Source organism: Aquarana catesbeiana, linkage group LG07, assembly GCF_042186555.1.
Source record: "Aquarana catesbeiana isolate 2022-GZ linkage group LG07, ASM4218655v1, whole genome shotgun sequence".
In the NCBI taxonomy this organism is placed as follows: Eukaryota; Metazoa; Chordata; class Amphibia; order Anura; family Ranidae; genus Aquarana; species Aquarana catesbeiana.
The window spans coordinates 56,238,398-56,259,043 of record NC_133330.1 but is presented as its reverse complement, the minus strand read 5'-3'; the positions used below and the strand labels follow the sequence as shown (position 1 = coordinate 56,259,043).

The window sequence follows — 20,646 nt, the reverse complement described above, 5'->3', positions numbered from 1 at the left end:
ATTGGCCAGAACATCCTCAGTGTGCTTATCTGTAACTTGTTTGACTTTCTTACTAGAGGCCTGGTATCCCTGACTTAAAGTGATAGTAAAGGCAGTTTAAAAAAAAACAACAAACATGTTATACTTACCTGCTCTGTGCAGTGGTTTTGCACAGAGCAGCCACGTTCCTCCTCTTCTCAGGTCCCCCATCAGTGCTTCGGGCCCCTCCTTCCTGCCGAGTACTCCCAGAGCAAGCAGCTTGCTATGGGGTCACCCAAGCAGGCTCGCTCCCGAACCACTACTCAGTGTGTCTATTCACACACAAAGCCGCAGCTCGGCCCCTGGCCCCTCTCTCTTCATTGGCTCACTGGCTGTGATTGACAGCATGGCTCCCGCTGCTGCCTCTCATGTGGAGGGAGAGGCCTCGGAGAGCTGAGGGTCTCGTGCATAACGCTGGATTGCGATGGTGGCTCAGGTTAGTATTGGGGGGGCTGCTGCACAGACAAAGGTTTTTTACCTTCATGCAAAGAACAAAAACCTTGAGCCTTTAGAACCACTTTAAGGACCTGGCAGCTGCAGTTCTCCTACCTAATGGGAGTGCCTTTATTGAGCCACTCTCTGGGTGGGGGTGTGGCAGCTGTTGGGTTGTAAAGATCAAAATAGCCTTAAGTCCACGTTTACATTGGGCCGATTTAGCATGCGATTTGACATGTCAAATCGCATGCCAAATCGGAGCATTATTGCCAGCAACGGCACCATCTGAATCGGTGCGATACTGACTGCGAAGCCGCACCGATTCCGAAAGTAGTTCCTGCACTACTTTTGGCGACTTCGGGGCAATTCAATAGACATCTGTGCATAATGTCTCTCAAAATCGTCCCCCGAAGTCAGACTGAAATGCCAGTTTGAAATCGTGCGAATTCAGCTGAAATCTCACTAATTCAAACCCACATCAGTGTGAACCTAGCCAAAAGTGGCATTAAAACCCAAATGTAAACATTTGTTATATTTCAGCTTACCAATTCTTGTATGTGATGGCTGCATTCATTTTCTTTTTTAGGCTTTTTTCGCCTAGTGATCTGGCCAGTGAGCCTGTTGTTTTTCAAAAGCTCTCTTGAAAATGAATCAGTAGAGAGTGTTGAGACAAACCATTTACTGCTGAGAGGGGTGTTTACAATGAAAAGATTTTAATAATTCACATAAAATCTTTATCCCAAAAGAACAAAAAATGTTGCTGTAACTGCTTGTGTAACTGCAGTGTGATCTGGGGTTTGGCTCCAAAATGTTAGTGTATCTAAAGCTGCTAGTACATCTAACATACCCATCCTCCCAAACTGCTGCTGTCCAAAAATGCCCCATGTGCTTCTTCATAGAGAGAGGGGGCGCTCTAATAGAGGAGGTGTGTTACTGGATAGATCACCAGAAATCTAATGCAGCCACCACATCTATAAATTGGTAATCTGCAATATATAAAATTTGGGGTTCTGGGTTTAATACTGCTCTAAAGTGTAACAAAAGGCATTTTTTTTTATATAGATTTGAGAGGGATTAGAACACCTGTTGGGTTTGTAATCCCAAATTTTAGGTGATCACCAAAACAGGAATAGAGAGAAAAATCTTCCATTGTAGACAGTAATTCTGTTGACTACCAGGGATTTCTCTTGCTTTGGAGGGATTATCACTTGTTGTGGTGATGGGACAGGAAGTGGAGGAAAATCTCCCCAATGGAACACAGATGGCAAAAGAAACTGGTGGTTATAACCCTCCTTCACTCTATCCAAATTTAAAAAAACAAATGTTTTGCCTTCAGTTCTACTTTAAAGCATCCTGACACATTTATTTTACCAGGTAGATAATACAAGTACATAATGAAAAATCATGACCTTTTTAGGGCTATGTGCCCTTTTGTGTTAAATTGGTCCTTTCATAGAGATGACGTTTCAGCAAACAAAACAGAATGTCAAATCTAATTTTTTTTTCTTGTCCGCCGTAGGAGACGTTATTGTGAGTGTGAATGACATTTGTGTACTCGGATACACTCATGCTCAAGTTGTGAAGATCTTCCAGTCAATACCAATCGGTGAAAGTGTTGACCTTGAACTCTGCCGAGGTTACCCTCTTCCTTTCGATCCCGATGATCCCAACACAAGTCTGGTGACATCGGTGGCCATTCTGGACAAGGACCCTATCATTGTCAATGGACAAGAGACTTACGACTCGCCATCGAGCAACAGCAGTAAAACCAGGAAAGCCAATAACATAAAAGAGCCGAGGCCTAGCAGCCCCGCGGACTTATCTTCAAATGGTTCCCATGGTTACCCTAATGATACTGTTTCCCTGGCATCCTCTATAGCAACACAACCTGAACTCATCACAGTGCATATAGTAAAAGGACCAATGGGATTTGGCTTCACTATAGCCGATAGTCCCGGTGGTGGTGGACAAAGAGTGAAACAGATTGTAGACAGTCCTCGGTGCCGTGGCCTCAAAGAAGGAGATCTCATTGTGGAGGTGAACAAGAAGAATGTGCAGACTCTTACTCATAATCAAGTTGTGGATTTACTGATCGAATGTCCAAAGGGAAGTGAGGTCACACTGCTGGTACAAAGAGGAGGTAAGATTAGTAGATGACATTAAGTAATGTGTTGGGTTGTGTATCTGCTTTTGACCCTTGCTAAGTTCTTGATGGCACAAATATTCGCAAGGCCATGGTTTACATATAGAATTAAAGGGTTTTCTTTTCTTATTATCAAACCTCGGCTTCTGGCCCCTCTATTCTCTCCTCGAACACAACAGCAGAATCTCCATCTTGCTCTGGTTTACAATGCCTTTGCTGGCTATGTCTATCCAGTCTCTAATCTAATGGGCTTTCCTAGAACGCCATATTGTTAATGAAAGAGCTGCAGTGCCAACTCTGAAAGAAAACTTGCACTCTGGAACAAGCATGCATCCTGTGAAGTGTGCACTCCTTATCTGGATAAATATCTTGAAAAGTATTGAAGCCTTTAGTTGACCCTGTCGCCAGCTGGAAGATGTTAGATCAGTATAACCAAGAGGAATATTCCCCTTGCCAGCAGAAGGCGAGGGAAATCTCTTTCTTCATAAGCTCTGGCTGCCACTGCTACTCGACACTTCCTGATGTGTCAGATATCATTTCCTTTCTACGCGCTGTGGTTCCTCCCACTAACTCCTATATCATCATTGTCACCTCTGGTGACTTTTTAATACCTCCCAGGTGACAGCCTCAAGAAATATATAAGAAAAGAAAAAATCAGCTGATTTCATTCTATTATCTATCAAAAGCTAAAATAGTAGTTTAGGATCAGATGGTTATTTAGAGTAGAAAGCTGCTTTAAAATAGAGCAGCAGGGGTCCGGTGGGTCCCTGTGCACCGTTTCAGGTCTGAATTCGGTCCGCATTTTTGGCTGCATTTGGGCCTGAAACGGACCAGAAGACTCACAGGACCCTTCTGCAAACTGCTCCGCAGCCCTCCCGGAGATGTGTGAACCGGGTCCATTGAGAGCCACTCACAGTCTCCTTACTAAATTAGATGCGGAGAAATCCACATCCAATTCGCACCAGTGTGAACCCAGCCTTAAAGAGAGCCTGTCATCAAGCTAAATAGCTGTCTGAACGATGCTGAAATTTCCAGACTCACAATGGGCTATGATTCTACAGAAACACACATTCGGTCCTCATGAGTAAGGTAACATTCTTGTAAACTGGTAGGCAGCTTGGTAGACAATCAGACAGACAGATATTTAGCTTTATGATAGTGTCACTATTTAGAAATGACAGTGGGATCAGTATAAAGAAAGCCTGTACCAAGAGGGAGGTGGTGACTTGCTGAAAATGCTAGTCGCCCGGCTGTCTCTGGCTTTAATCCTTTGAGTCTCTGCAAGCATGCAAATCTGTCAAAACTCCTAATCTTCACACTAGTTCTTAGGTAGTTACACAGAAAGTAATGAAGCCATTGGATCAGCAGGACAGGCAGGAAGCAAAGTGTAGCAATGGAATCCTTTCCCTAGTTCCTCAGTATCACTGTTCTTCAATCACCGTGTACTCATGAAGGTGACAGCTGCTGAATTAGACTCATGCACATGGGAGTACAGGGCCATACAATGTAAATTACAGCAGTATTTCGGAACCTGGAAGCCATAGATGTTGGATACACCTGTCTATAGTACAGGATAGGGCTAGACTCGGGTATACGCCGATCTTAGTGTAAACATGAGTAAGCGTATTTACATACACTGAGGCATGCTTACGCTAGGACCCACATATACCGGTGTTACCACGATTGGAGGAGGTGGAAAGATGGGCTGGTCCAATCAGTGAATGCTTTGCATTCATTGAGAAAAATGCAAAGTGTTCTATAAATAGCACCCATGCAGAGCGCACAACCCCCTGCGGGTACTATGCAGCAGGGCAGGCACTCGGGCATGGGACCCAGAAGAAAGCGACAATCACTGTAGTAGCTGCGATTTCACAGCAGTCACACAGGTATGGTGAATGCATACTTATATTGGTCCAAGCTGGGCCAATAAAACTGTGCAAAAAAATTATACCCGAAGTTCAGCTTTAGACCTCATGCACACTGGAAAATTTTTAACACTTCTCCTAGGGGCATCTATGTTTTTTTTTTCTACCTCTAAACACCCCTGCGTGTTAGCCTATGTGTCCATACATATATAGTGGTCTAAAGGCAGGGAAAAAAAAAACACTGCCAGCGCAAGCAAGGAGCAGCAGTGTTTTGGCAGAAAAAGCACTTGACATGTGTATACGCCTCTTGATCGTTAATTAATTTCATTGGCCAGAATAAATTATTGCTCTGGCCGGTGAAATTAACCCCAAGCGCTTCATGCACCTACTTATGCCTAAACGTGTTTACAAGCGCTAAGCAAACTATATAGTGAAATATAATCCGCGCAAACAACCACTAAATATATCTACAAAATCTTTAGCCTACTAAAACAAGGTTAAGACTGCTGCTAACACCCTTTCAGAGTGTGTCTATCAAGCTCACATTTAATCAAAAAGTGCAAAATATAAGTGTAGCCCAATCATATAGTGACGTAAACGTGTGTGTATGTGTGTGTATATATATATATATATATATATATATATATATAAAAAATACATCATCAAATGTATTTTTTAAATGCAAACAGCGTAAGTACTTGAATCTGACCTGGTATCAGCCTCTTGAACTCTTTGTACTGCACAGCTGGAGTGTGAGAGGAAGAAGCAGCACAAGAAGACAATGATTTAAAGTGGTTGTACACCCTGTACAACCACTTTTACCTACAGGTAAGCCTATATCAAAGCTTAGGTACTTGAAATATCTCCTAAACCTCCACGGTTTAGGAGATATTTACGAAAGACCCAAGAGCCAATGACTAAGGCGCACATTGTGCCGTTTCTAATGGGGGTCATGCCGTGACTGGCGGCTCCCGCACGCACGCGCGGGAGTGACATAACGCCACTCCGGCCAGTCACAGAGCCAGGGTTCGCAGCCCCGGAAGGAAGAGGGGTGAAGATGGACGCTCCCTGCTAGTGGGGTCAATGGATTCATTGTGGGCTTCGGTGTCAGGTAAGTGACACATAATGGGCTACTATGCGATGCATAGTAGCCCATTATGCTTTACCTTTGCAGGGAAATAAAGAGGAAGTAAAACCCACCAGGGTTTACTTCCTCTTTAATTTGCTGACAAGAAGCATGTTTCACAGGAGGAGAGAGCAGAGTGACAGAGAAATTAGCTCATCCCTGTGCTGCTTTGCCTTCACCAGTCACAGGCTGGGTTAGATCCATGACAGCCTGGGCTCAAAGTAAGACAGTTGAATAACGCTTGCCATCAGACCGAGGACATCTAGTGGCAGAAAAAAAAGTTCCCTCTCCTTATAGTTATAGTTAATATTGAAGCAAAAGCTGGTTTAGTTCGTTCATCTTTTCATTGACTGTTCATTTCTTTTTAGGCTGGGGTTCTGCTTTAAGATTTTTTTGTGGCTTTTATATAAAACAAATTGGGCTGGCGCCCAGAGCAGCCAATCAAGTCTCATCTTTCATTCTGTAAAGGGCATTGGGCAAGCATAGCAAAGATTCTCAGATCTAGTTTTCATATTTCAGCACTTAGCTCTTTGCAGCGATCCGCCAGCTGTAGGAACTAGGTCAAAAGAAATCCGAGTTTCTTCAAACTGATGTTGGAGTGGGTGGCAAAAGACATCGGACGCTTAATACCGTGCGGGGAATTAAGACTCTCAGTCCGCCTGGAGCCAATTATGCATTTCGGCAGTTGACCAAGTTCGGGTCAGACATTTTATCTTCTTACTGTAAATCCATTCATTTCGTACTTTAGAGCGGAACATATTGCATAAAATGAGAGCCCAGTAACATTTTGTATTCTTATCTGTGTCAGCAAAGTGATGCTGGGTGAAGGGAACAATAAAATGAAAATATAAAGTACAAGTTTAAAGTAAAACTCCAGTTATGTTAAGGAAAAACGATCTATATCGGCTATGTGCACTAGAATGGTTCTAGAATGGTGTATTGTTTCAGATCCTGAGCTGCTTATGTCTTGTAGATACAGAGAGAGCCTCTCCTAGTGCATGTGCTTAAATATATAAGGCTATATTTTAGCCAAAAATAAAAAGATAAAAATAAATAGGCCATTAAACATAAAATAACAAAACCAGCTTTTGCTGCTTTATTCAGCTTTAGTCGATTTTCCCCTGCAGTATGTTTCTCTACCACTAGATGTCCTCAGTCTGATGGCCATCATCCTATATCGTACTTCCTCTGGGGCCCAGATTATCTTGGACCCACTCTATACTATGACTGAACAGTGAAAGGAGAAGCAGCACTGTGTTGAGACCATCTCTCTGTCCTTCTGCTTTCTCCTTGTCAACAAATGATTGGCTCCTTGTGCTGCTTCTTCCTCTCACACCCCAACTCTGCTGTACATATACTTCAAGAGGCTAATGTCAGGTCAAATGTACGTACTTACACTGCTTGCAATTAAAAAATACAATTAATTTTGTATTAGCAATTACAGAGCTGCATTTTGTTTTTTATATGTGTGTCTAGAGTTCAGCTTTAAATACAAGGGCTAATAGTGGAAGGTCCTGTCTTTTCTTTACTCGGTTTCAGTGATGTAGTAACTTTGAAGTTCTGACATAACTTTGGATGTTTAACTCACAAGGTAAATATCTAGTCAGAGATGAAGCTCTCATCTATTGCATAAAACTTAAAGTGGACTGTTTATAGTAATTTTACAGATCTGCATGAATACGTTCCAGAGAGGCAGCAAAATACAACTGCAATATATTCACAAAAAAATTCTACCTTTTTAATTTAAAGGCAGTTGTTATAGCAGAGCTCCACCCAAAAGTGCAATTGCTTATCTGCCTCCCCCCCCCTCTAGTGCCACATTTGGCACCTTTCGGGGGGTGAGCGGGTACCTGTTTTTGACACACTTCCTGGTGCTGTGGCAAGATCACCCGGAAGTTCGGCCCCCCTCCTCCTTCCCCCGCCGCCGGGCACTTCACAACGCGCTTCACGCATGCGCAGTAGGGAACCGGCTGTGTAGCCACAAGGCTTCACTGCCAGTTTCCCTTACTAGCAATGGCGGCAGCAGCACCCGAGAGCCGATGGAAAAATCATCTGGGGTGCTGACGTCGCAGGATCCCTGGACAAGTAAGTATCCAAATATTAAGATTCAGAAGCTACAGTATTTTTTTCTGAAGGTGGCAGAACTCCTCTTTATGCTCCGGTCCAGTGACGTTGCCTGAGCTGAGATGTCATTAGTCTGCTGCAGGCAGAAAGAAACGTTTCCTTAGTCTCCTCTTCCCTAATGAGTCAACTGCAACATTGTAACTACATAGCAAGTCACAAGGTTAGAGGCTGCAGTAGGCAACTCTGATTGGTGCCAGGGATGCCATATCCCATTCATGAGATGTTAGCAAAGCATCGGACCCACTGATAGGGAAAAAGTAACTTGACATTTAATTCCAAAAGATTGGGCTCTTATCAACTTGGGTATTAGGAATGGTCCCTGGAGTGCTCAAAGCATTATATAAAAGGAGGAGCGTGCCACAGGTTTGTACTATGTCCAGTAAATTAGTTAAAGCAGAGCTTCACCAAAAAGAGGACGTTACACTTAAAGGCCTCCTCCCGGCTCCTGTTTGTGAAATGCAGCTTTTGGGGAGGAGGAGGAGAGCGGGTACCTGATTCTGACAGGTATTAGAGCTGCACGATTAATCGTCAAGAATCGTTATCGCAATTTTTTCCCTGTTGCGATCTTGACTAAAGTGTAATGTAAGTGCAATGCAAAGAATTCTCTCTGCTCTTCTGAAGCCACAGCCATCAAAAGAAAGAGAGAAAAACTGGGCAGTCTGCCAAGATTCAGAAACATTCTTTATCAGTTGAACTTAAGTAGAAACATTGTAACAATTTGTCAATGGAACAGACTTCCTGTAAGTAAAAAATTTAACCACTTACACACTAAACCTTTTTCTCACATTTGTTGGTTTCAAGTTAAAATCATTTTTTTGCTAGAAAATTACTTAGAACCCCCAAACATTATATATATATATATATTTTTTTTAGTAGACACCCTAGAGAATAAATTGGTGGTTGTTGCAAAATTTTATGTCACACTGTATTTGCGCAGCGGTCTTTCAAATGCAATTTTTTGGGAAAAAATTACTTTAATGAATTAAAAAAAAAAAAAAAAATCTAACCAGTAAAGTTAGCCCATTTTTTTTTTTGTATAATGTGAAAGATTTTACGTCGCGAGAATCGTGATCTTTTTATCCTAAGCAAAAGAATAGTGATTTTCATTTTGGTCAGAATCATGCAGCTCTAACAGATACCTGCTCCTACTTCCATTCTGATCGCCTTAGACAATCGAAAGCAGACGTTTTCCTTCCCCCCTCCCTCCCGAAGTCTTCTGTGACACGACAGGTCCCAGAAGACTTCAGAACTAGTCACAAAGTGCAGTGTCGCTCGCGCATGTGCAGTAGGCACCCAGCTGTGAAGCCGCAAGCTGTCACCGCTAGGTGCCCATAGTAAAGATGCCGGCACTGCCGAGGGAAGACACAGAAAAAATGGCTGGGATGAGTACACCGCTGGATCCTAAGACAAGTGAGTGGCTGTTTATTAAAAGTCAGCAGCGTCAGTTTTTGTATCTGCTGACTTTAAATTTTCACTTAATAGACTGGAGCTCCACTTTAAGGCCAACGTGCCTCAGTGACTCACAGCTCCCCCTTCATCCGGGTTTGTGTGTTAGTAATTAATGGGGTATTGTCACGGTCAGGCTCAGAGACCAGTAGCTGTAGCAGTAAAGCTGGATATGTACAGAAGCAGGTCACCCTGGAGGATGACACTGGCTCACCCGAAGTGCAGAGTCTAAGCACTAACTGGTGTTCACTGGAGCTCCTGATGGTGGAGATGGGTTTTGCTGCATGTTAGTATCAGTTCGCAGCCCTCAGGATCGCCCCACAAGGAGGCGAGCAAGCCGAGGTCCAGTAGCAGATATAGCAGGTAGGGATCAAGCAGAAGTGTAGTCAACAAGTAAACAAGCCAAAGGTCACTAACTAGTGATTGCAGGTTGTGATCAAGCAGAAGTGTAGTTGAGGAACAGGCCAAAGGTCAGTAACAAGTGGTAGCCAAGCTGCGGACGGCAGCAGGGAGTGACAAGAGTGAGATATAGGCTGGAGAAAGCACAGTAATCTCTCAAACAGAAAGTACAAAGACATGGCTAAAATAGGAAGTTCCTAAGAGGAGCAACCCAGATAGCAAGAATAACTTGCCACCAATTTGTTAGAGTGTTGAATTGTAAGTCTTGTTAACTTGCTGCACATTTTCACTGGCAGGTTGTACACTTGGCGTGAACTTGAAGCACAAGTTCTAGTTGACACTTTTCCAATTTGTAGCAGATTTGTGTGGCAAGTCTCTAGCAGGAGCAAAGTTGCAGTGGTGAGTCTACAGCAAGAGCAGAGCTCTGCAAGTCTACAGCATGAAAATTCAACTACAGTGACCCCTGTGGTGGGATGACTATTGCACAACATAACTGAACCAGAACTTGCAGCAGACTTGCTGAATGTTTGCAAAGAAAGTTGATCTGGATCAATGCAGATTTGCTGTAATTGTGCAACAAACATTTGAAGCCTGGCAAGTCTAGCAATAGCTTAGCAAGTCATTTTCAAACTTGCAGCTCAATTGCTTGCTATCTGGGAAAGAGTTCAAGAGAAACAAGGTTCAAGGCAAGATCATTCAAGGAATTATCGAGGGAGCTGTCCAGCATCCCAGGTGGCTCAGCAAGAGACACAGTCAGACACAACAGAGGTCGCAGGTTCAGACCCGAGTCTTGACAGGTATACTGAACAGCAATCTTGTAAATACAGGATTTCAATGATTATAAAATGCCAGTTTGACAGCGAATCATTCAAATCCTCAATTTGTATGATTACTGCCCAGTACACCTCATTATTTTCAGCACTAAAGAAGGGGGAGAACTGTGAGCCCTTGAAACGTGTTGACTATAGCTCATCATATGTTGTCAAGATAAATGTATACTATCCTGAAATGAGGCACTCTCATTCTTTTATATAATATTCCATTCAAGAGACCTTTATTTGACCTCAAACTCTGTGCCTAAAAGAGACAGTGGAGCAGAGGTGATGACGTTTTTGAGAAAGTCCTAACTACAAAGTGAAGACTAGTACCATAGGTTTGCAAATGACTTTTAAAAAAGCACTCCTCCTGTTTACAGATTAAAACAGAGAGGTAATTTTCAATAATGCTGAAGTACAAAATGGCTTACCATATATACTCGAGTATAAGCCAACCTGAATATAAGCCGAGGCATCTAATTTTACCATAAAAAACTGGGAAAACGTATTGACTTAAGTATAAGCCGAGGGTGGGAAATGCAGCAGCTACTGTAAGTGGAAAAGATGGTCAACAATGCCCATTTGCAGCCTCACTGTGCCCATTTGCAGCCTCACTGTGCCCATTTGCAGCCTCACTGTGCTCATTTGCAGCCTCACTGTGCTCATCTGCATGCCTCACTGTGCTCATCTGCATGCCTCACTGTGCTCATCTGCATGCCTCACTGTGCCATCTGCATGCCTCACTGTGCCATCTGCATGCCTCACTGTGCCATCTGCATGCCTAATGTACCTGATCTCCAGAACACCGGCGCTGTGACATGCAGTCTAGTCGGCGGCCGTCCAGTGTAACACAGCCCCGCCTCCTCCTCATCCGTCATGGGACACTGATTCAGTTTCCCAGTAGTGAGTCAGTGTTCTGCCTATCACGGACGAGGAGAAGGCGGGACTTTGTTACACTGGATGGCTGCAGACTAGACTGCATGTCACAGCGGCAGGAGATCAGGTGCATGAGGCTGCACATGGGCACAGTGAGGCATGGAGACTCGAGTATAAGCCGAGGGGGCTTTTTCAGCACAAAAAAAATGTGCTGAAAATCTCGGCTTATACTTGAGTATATACGATATATAGCAATTATATTGGTTATAAAATGGGAGTTTTCCTTTAGCTATGAGAAATACAAGAGGTATTTATCTTCACTTTCTTAACCCCTTCCCATCAAGTTGGGTCACATGGTAAATCTGATGTTCTCACTATCTGCTGCATCTTGAGGTCTGTGGACATGGCACTGTATGTGCCAAAAACGGCAAGAGGTTTGTCCGTGACCTGGCGTCCACAGTTTAATTAAATGCTATGAATAAATGCAAGCTTTCAGTTTTCTTGGACATTATCTAATTTGGCAGGTTGTCTTCGGATGCTTTTCAGATTATTACTGGTCTTTTAAATAGCGACAAGATTGGAGCGCTCATGGTTAATTGGTTTAGTATAAATGACGGCACTGTTAAACACCCTTTAGTTCACTTATGTATTCTATTAAGAGCCATGAAAGCATATTTTTTATAACTAGGGTGTAATTACCTTAAACCTTTAATACCAAGTTTCATTGGGCCAGGTGAAGGCTAAAATCAGACTTGGAAGTGTCAGTGTCTTCTCTGTAAACTAATGGGAAGGAGGTGGTAGGTGACTTCAGGGTAGGTGTTACCATTGTGGTTTGACCAATAGTAGACAGGAAATGGGCTATGTTAGTCTTGAGCCAACACATACAATTAAAGTATAGAGATGGAGTTCAATTGATTACAATTCAATTATGATTATCTGGTTTCAATAGTTTGAAAGGAATATATATGATAAATGAAGGATATTTTCTGTATGCCTGCCATTGTCCTTCAGGGTATGCTAGAAAAAAACCTCTCTGCCCCATTCTTCTTTTTTATAACTCCATGTTTGCTACAAAGTCACAGTTTTCTATAAAGCATCAGATATAAACTCACCGGCCACTTTATTAGGTACACCTTGCTAGTACCGGGTTGGACCCCCTTTTGCCTTCAGAACTGCCTTAATTTTTCATGGCATAGATTCAACAAGGTATTGGAAAAATTCCTCAGAGATTTAGGTCCATATTGATATGATAACATCACACAGTTGCTGCAGATTTGTCGGCTGCACATCCATGATGCGAATCTCCCGTTCCACCACATCCCAAAGGTGCTCTATTGGATGAGATCTGGTGACTGTGGAGGCCATTGGAGTACAGTGACCTCATTGTCATGTTCAAGAAACCAGTGGTGAGATGATTTGAGCTTTGTGACCTGGTGCATTATCCTGCTGGAAGGAGCCATCAGAAGATGGGTATAATGTAGACATAAAGGGACAACAATACTCAGGTAGAATGTGGTGTTTAAATGATGCTCAATTGGTACTAAGGGGCCCAAACTGTGCCAAGAAAATTTTCCCCACACTATTACACCACCAGCCTGAACCGTAGATACATGTCAGGATGGATCCATGCTTTCATGTTGTTTACACCAAATTCTGACCCTACCATCTGAATGTCACAGCTGAAATCAAGACTCATCAGACCAGGCAATGTTCTTCCAATCTTCTATTGTCCAATTTTGGTGAGCCTGTGCAATCTGTAGTCTCAGTTTTCTGTTCTTAGCTGACAGGAGTGGCACCTTGTGTGGTTTTCTGCTGCTGTAGCCCATCTGCTTCAAGGTTTGATGTGTTGTGCATTTAGAGATGGTATTCTGCATACCTTGGTTGTATCGAGTGGTTATTTGAGTTACTGTTGCTTTTCTATCATCTCAAACCAGTCTGCCCATTCTCCTCTAACCACAACAAGGTATTTTCATCCACACAACTCCCGCTCACTGGAAAGTTTCTCTTTTTCAGACCATTCTCTGTAAACCCAAGAGATGGTTGTGCGGGAAAATCCCACTACATCAGCAGATTTTGATATACTCAGACCAGCCTGTCTGGCACTAACAACCATGCCACATTCAAAGTCACCTAAATCACCATTCTTCTCCATTCTGATCCTCGGTTTGAACTTCAGCAAGTCGTCTTCACCATCTCTACATAGCTAAATGCAGTGAGTTGCTGCCATGTGATTGGTTGATTAGCAATTTGTGTTACCAAGCAATTGAACAGGTGTACCCAATAAAGTTGCCAGTGAGTGTGATTTCCATGTTAAGTGTATGCATTCTAGATCATATGTAGGTAAAAGGCCAGATTCACACCAGCTATTGGGCTGCAACAATTAGTAGCAGCAGGAATTAGAGATTCCTGCTGCGCCTCTTAGGATCTAGTTACACCCACCAGCCCTGTTCACTGTAATGACAGATTGCCGACAGCCGCAGCTATTTGCGGTTGTCCAAACAGCCAGCGATTACCTGCAGTGATCACTGCTGGACGCACTGTGTGCATCCAGCTTCGATCACTGCAGAAAATTTTTGGCTGTACATAGAGCCGCGAATAGCTGCGACCTGTCATTAAAGTGAACAGGGCTGGCGGGCGCACCTAGCGGCTGAGAGCCGCAGCAGGAATCTCTAACTCCTGCCGCTACTAATTGCTCCCTAATCGCCGGTGTAAATGTCACTTTTTAGTGATAAAAAAACAGAGATATTTTAAAAAAAAGTTTTACAAGTTTCCAAAAGGTCTTTAGAGATGAACTATTCACTTTCTGTAAAGATAAATTTGCAAAATAGATCAGTTTAAAGTGTATGTAAAGCCAAAAACATATTATTAATTGTGGTTAGAATGGGGAAGGATTGTGTACACACACTAGGTATTTAGTCCGTGTGCATCCAGTTCTAACATTTTAGTGTTTCCGGGAGGCACAAATGCAGCAGAGCTTATATGGTAGGCTGAAATATGCTGCGGATGAGGCTGAACACTGTACTGAGCGGTACTAGCATTTAGCACCCTATGCATTCAGGGACATAATGTATGTCTTGAAGTCGGGTATCCTGTGTCCCAGGCATACTCCCTGAACAGGGAGTATGCCTGGGACACAGGGGCTAAATTTTAGCCTGCCATAGACTTCAATAGGCTGCAGGCAGTGGGGTTAGACACTGCACCTGTGCCTACCGGGCGCAATAAAATGCACGGATTGGACACACAGGGGCTAAACACTCGTGGTTCCAAAACCTCTTTTATTTCTGCTGTCTGGTTTTAGTAGACAGGAAGTGAGAGAAACTTTCCAACAGCAAAGGAGTGTGATTGTAGGGAGATTTTCCTTTACTTCCTGTCCTGTAGACCCAAGAGATGGTGAAAGGCCATCCTTTCAATGTGAGGGGATTCCTCTTTTTTTCTACCATTTGAGGATGTCCACTCTAATTTATGTCAGAAAATGGAAAAAGGATGACCTCACTCCAAAATAATGCCTTTATTGAATAAAGCTTAATCCATACATCAATCGGAGACACGGGTCCAGATGAACTGACGCGTTTCGCACTGTTAAAGGCGCTTAATCATAGCTGTAGGACTACCGATCGCAATCTGTCTTTTATACACAACAAAATATATGGTGGTCATCTGACCAATTGTATCTAATCCAGATAGCGATCAGCTGCGGTCCTGCAGAATCCTTTCACACGAGGGGGAGGAGTAATCAAGGAGGCAATCAAGGCAACCAATATATTTGATAATTTCAACCCATAAAAGAAAAAGGAACTTGGAGATTAGGACTATTGGAGAGTGTTAATCTTCATAACGGGGACACAGTAACAATAGTTCTAAACCTTCGTAGCTTCGTCCAAATAAAAAATAAATGTATATAGATATATATATATCTATATATAGATCGATATATATATATATATATATAATATACAGTGGGGACGGAAAGTATTCAGACCCCCTTCAATTTTTCACTCTTTGTTATATTGCAGCCATTTGCTAAAATCATTTAAGTTCATTTTTTTTCCTCATTAATGTACACACAGCACCCCATATTGACAGAAAAACACAGAATTGTTCACATTTTTGCAGATTTATTAAAAAAGAAAAACTGAATTATCACATGGTCCTAAGTATTCAGACCCTTTGCTGTGACACTCATATATTTAACTCGGGTGCTGTCCATTTCTTCTGATCATCCTTGAGATGGTTCTACACCTTCATTTGAGTCCAGCTGTGTTTGATTATACTGATTAGACTTGATTAGGAAAGCCACACACCTGTCTATATAAGACCTTACAGCTCACAGTGCATGTCAGAGCAAATGAGAATCATGAGGTCAAAGGAACTGCCTGAAGAGCTCAGTGACAGAATTGTGGCAAGGCACAGATCTGGCCAAGCTTACAAAAACATTTCTTCTGCACTTAAGGTTCCTAAGAGCACAGTGGCCTCCATAATCCTTAAATGGAAGACGTTTGGGATGACCAGAACCCTTCCTAGAGCTGGCCGTCCGGCCAAACTGAGCTATCGGGGGAGAAGAGCCTTGGTGAGAGAGGTAAAGAAGAACCCAAAGATCACTGTGGCTGAGCTCCAGAGATGCAGTCGGGAGATGGGAGAAAGTTGTAGAAAGTCAACCATCACTGCAGCCCTCCACCAGTCGGGGCTTTATGGCAGAGTGGCTCGATGGAAGCCTCTCCTCAGTGCAAGACACATGAAAGCCCGCATGGAGTTTGCTAAAAAAAACACCTGAAGGACTCCAAGATAGTGAGAAATAAGATTGTCTGGTCTGATGAGACCAAGATAGAACTTTTTGGCCTTAATTCTAAGCGGTATGTGTGGAGAAAACCAGGCACTGCTCATCACCTGTCCAATACAGTCCCAACAGTGAAGCATGGTGGTGGCAGCATCATGCAGTGGGGGTGTTTTTCAGCTGCAGGGACAGGACGACTGGTTGCAATCAAGGGAAAGATGAATGCGGCCAAGTACAGGGATATCCTGGATGAAAACCTTCTCCAGAGTGCTCAGGACCTCAGACTGGGCCGAAGGTTTACCTTCCAACAAGACAATGACCCTAAGCACACAGCTAAAATAACAAAGGAGTGGCTTCACAACAACTCCGTGACTGTTCTTGAATGGCCCAGCCAGAGCCCTGACTTAAACCCAATTGAGCATCTCTGGAGAGACCTAAAAATGGCTGTCCACTAACGTTTACCATCCAACCTGACAGAACTGGAGAGGATCTGCAAGGAGGAATGGCAGAGGATCCCCAAATCCAGGTGTGAAAAACTTGTTGCATCTTTCCCAAAACGACTCATGGCTGTATTAGATCAAAAGGGTGCTTCTATTAAATACTGAGCAAAGGGTCTGAATACTTAGGACCATGTGATATTTCAGTTTTTCTTTTTTAATAAATCTGCAAAAATGTCAACAATTCTGTGTTTTTCTGTCAATATGGGGTGCTGTGTGTACATTAATGAGGAAAAAAAAATGAACTTAAATGATTTTAGCAAATGGCTGCAATATAACAAAGAGTGAAAAATTTAAGGGGGTCAGAATACTTTTCATCCCCACTGTGTGTGTGTATATAGATAGACAGATAGATAGATAGAGAGAGAGAGAGATAGATTTACTTTGCCTTTAGTTATACTCTTAAGGATTAGACTATTTGCAGTCTTCAATAACTTAAAACCTAACACAGTTAGCAAACCTATGACCTTACGTTTAGTTTTGAAGCGGCAATTTTTTATTCCTTGTAAGGAAGAGGATGTCTTTTTTTTTTTTTTTTTTAACTAAAAATTTGTTATTGATATACCCGACACGCGCCCCATTGCCAAGTATGAATTTTAATGATTGGTCCTCTTTAAGCGTTCTCTTTGCTGTAGTCTCTGAAGGCAAAGAACGGTGCTTAACACACGGCCGGATCCCACGGTTTACAGTTAAAACATTTTGCAAGTTCTTCATAACAGGGCCTCTCGCAGCCATTTGATGCGTACTGCAGTGGATATTCGGTGTACAAATTACGACGGCCCATGCTGTTCTCTCCCCCTCGTAGTATCTTTAGTGATTTATCACTATGCAGCAGCTTATCCTGCACATGAAAGAGTGACGCCGTCTGGTGGATCCGTCCAGCTGCGCCGCCGTCTTTTGTACAAGCAGCAGGTTCCGCTAAGCAGGAGTGAGACAGCTACCCCATACCTGCACTAATCAAAAGTGGTCTAAAGGCTTTGATTGTTAAATAGCAGATTTACACATGGAGTAAATTTCTAGATAAAGAATAATTAGTCTTAAGGGCTTTTTCTTTTATTTTTGAGACAAGAATGGCTGCTTGGTATTCAAATCATTTGGATAGGCTACTCTTCAGGCAAACAACGAAATCCTGTGTTTGAACTGGCTTTGAGGGCGCCGCCTTCCGTCTGAGTGCCTCTGTTTTTTTTGTTTTTTTTTCTGGTATTCCCTTATGCCAGCTGCTCCGCTCACTAAATCCTTATTACTGCCAATACTCCTATTTGAAAGAGAGTCTATCACTTTTCCAGATAGGGGAGACAAACAGTGACAGGTTCTCTTAGAAGAACACCTTTCCCCCAGCCCACTGATACTTAAAGGGGTTGTAAAGTCAGAAGGTTTTTTGTCTTAATGTATTAAGATAAAAAGCCTTCTGTGTGCAGCGGCCCCCCTAATACATACCTGAGCCCCATCTCTGTCTAGCAATGTCCACGAGTGTCTCGGCCGTTTGGGACTCTCCCTCCTGATTGGCTGAGACACAGCAGCGGCGCTGTTGGCTCCCGCTGCTATCAAAGTTAGTTAGCCAATCAGGAGAGAGAGGGGCGGGGCCGAACCACAGCTCCGTGTCTGAATGGACACATGGAGCTGTGACTCAGCTCGGTGCCCCCATAGCAAGCTGCTTGCTGTGGGGGCCCTCAACAGGAGGGAGGGGCCAGGAGCACAGACATGGGACCCGAGAAGAGTAGGATCGGGGCTGCTCTGTTCAAAACCACTGCACAGGGCAGGTAAGTATAACATGTTTGTTATTTTTATAGAATAAAAAAAAAACTAGACTTTACAAATACTTTAACTTAACTTCGTCCCCTGTCATTCGTTTCGTCCATTGAATGAAAGGAGTGACAGGGGAGCAAGGCAAAGGTAAGAATCAGTGGGCTGGGGAGAAAGGTGTTCTTCTAAGAGAGCATGTCACTACCCTAACTGGCAAAATGGTAAATTTTCTTTCAAATAGGAGCATTGGCTATACTACTGCCCCTCCCCCATCCCCAACCCAATAATACTAAGATTTGGCTTGCTCCCCTTTCACTCCATTCATTCAATGGACAAATAGAATGACAGGGGAGCTCCGCTCACTAAATTCTTATTACTGCCAGTACTCTTATTTGAAAGAGTGTCTATCACTTTTCCAATTAAGATAGTTAGAGTGACAAGTTCTCTTAGTTTCTTAGAAGAATACCTTTCACCCAGCCCACTGACACCTTTGCTTTGCTTAACTTTCACTATTTGTCGATTGAATAAATGGAGTGTCAAGGGAGCAAACCAAAGGTAAGTATCAGTGGGTTGGTAATGGGGGGGCAATACTACAGACAATACTCTTTGAAAGGGAATCTATCATTTTGCCATATAGGGGCAATGTGATAAGTACTAGTAAAACTACAACCCCCCCAACCACTGATACTTACCTTTGCCATGTTCCCCAGTCACTCCTTTAGTCTGTGGGATGTATAGAGTGATGGGAGCAAGCCAAAGGTAAGTATCAGTGGACTGGGGGTGTCATTGATATTGGAAAGAACCCACTGCTATTTCGTATTGGGAAGCATGTGATCCCTCTCCCGTCCTCCAAGGATGCAGTGCTCAGGCATGAACAGCCAATCCCCATGCTCATGGGGCATGTCACATAGAGGACCAGGACAGGTTATTAACCCTGTGTGAGCTCTGACTTTCACTGAAATAAACCTTACAGACCTATGGATAAACAGATCTTAGAGGGTTTAGACCCAAGGCACGAAGGAAGCTGTTGGGGAAGTTGATGGGACTCAAGCTTTCAGCAGAACCTGTCAGCTGGTCCTGAATAGGCAAAGTAACAGAATAAATTACTTTCAAACCAAATGTTTCAACTGCCTGTAGTTCCCAAAGTGGGAGGGTGCAAAGTAGAGAAATGTTTCTTAAAATTCCAATTAGTCACTAAAAATAAAGGGTTCCCTCTGCAAAAAAGACGTTGAATACTCACCTTCCTGCTGCCTTTGCCACCATTTTTGCAGTAATAAAGAATAACTGAAGATAGTGCAGAATCTGATGCTTCTGGAGGTGTCAATCCCCCCCACCACACACTGTTCCTCCCACTGGCCTCTTTGCCATTAGGTGATATAGTAGTGAACTAGGGACTGGTAGAACAATCCTCTGATTGCACTGGAGGACTAGGAATCTGTCATTCTCAGACATATTGGGTTTTGCAGGGTCTTTAGTTGTAGTTTTGTCTTCATTACTGCAAAGATCAGCAGCGTGGGCGGCAGGAGACCCGAGTATCCAATGTTCTCCATGTATGGGGCCATTTAATTTGTATCTTTATTTCAGCAACTGAATTGCTTTAAAACTGCAAACACTGTGGAAGGCCTGTTCATTATTTAAACTGAGTGGAATTTCTGACTATAGTACAGTTCCAGCTTTTACCAAATAGCATTAGTGCTTCGCTAATTGATTTAACCTGTTGTCCGCAGCCTCTCTGTTTTGTCCTCCCTTTTCTCTGTGACCGCCATGGAGCCCTCACATTAATGAAAAGCGAGCAGCTTCTGTATTTTTTTTATCTTTCCAGAGTTTCCTTAAAATCAGATTTCCGAAAATTGTTGCAGCACCTCTCGCAGCATGAAGAATTTGTTGTTCTCTATCAGGCAATTATCTCCATCATAAGTCTATCTACCTTTTCACCTCTGTGCAAATTCTTATCTGCCTCCTGCGCCAAAACGATAAAGGTTTTCTGCTGTCGGCCCTATCAAAGCCGCGATAGCAATTTTCCAACCGACGTAGTGTTGTGAGATGCATCTCCGCCCCGGTCTGACGCTGTGTGTTGATTTCCGTAAAGCTGGAAGGACCGGGTAAACACTTTAGGTTTTGTGAGTGCTCTTATTTCCGGCAGTTGTCAGATCGTTCTGTTATCGTATTACTAAAACATGATTAGACCGCGTTCCAGGAAGAGCCTAAGTGCTGGGTGAAAGGATTCCAGGAAAGAGAAGATGTCGATAGGAACCACCGAACTGAAGACCGGATGTAGGTTCTCTGCTGTACAAGATACCAGAAATTACAGCGCAAATGTGCAAATGTTTGGGCACCCCTGGTCAAATGACATGTTCTATTGATTCTCTAAAGTAAATAGATTTTAAC

At 43.1% G+C, this 20,646-nt stretch overlaps 1 protein-coding gene across 9 annotated transcripts in view; it reads left to right on the top strand.

Moving 5' to 3' along the window:
- MAGI1 (membrane associated guanylate kinase, WW and PDZ domain containing 1) overlaps positions 1–20,646 on the top strand; it is a 763,134-nt gene that overhangs the window by 637,080 nt on the left and 105,408 nt on the right. For all 9 annotated transcript variants that reach the window (XM_073592190.1, XM_073592191.1, XM_073592187.1 and 6 more), the window contains one exon: positions 1,973–2,593. In XM_073592190.1, the coding sequence (XP_073448291.1) occupies positions 1,973–2,593 (621 nt within the window). The remainder of the gene's footprint in view (positions 1–1,972; positions 2,594–20,646) is intronic.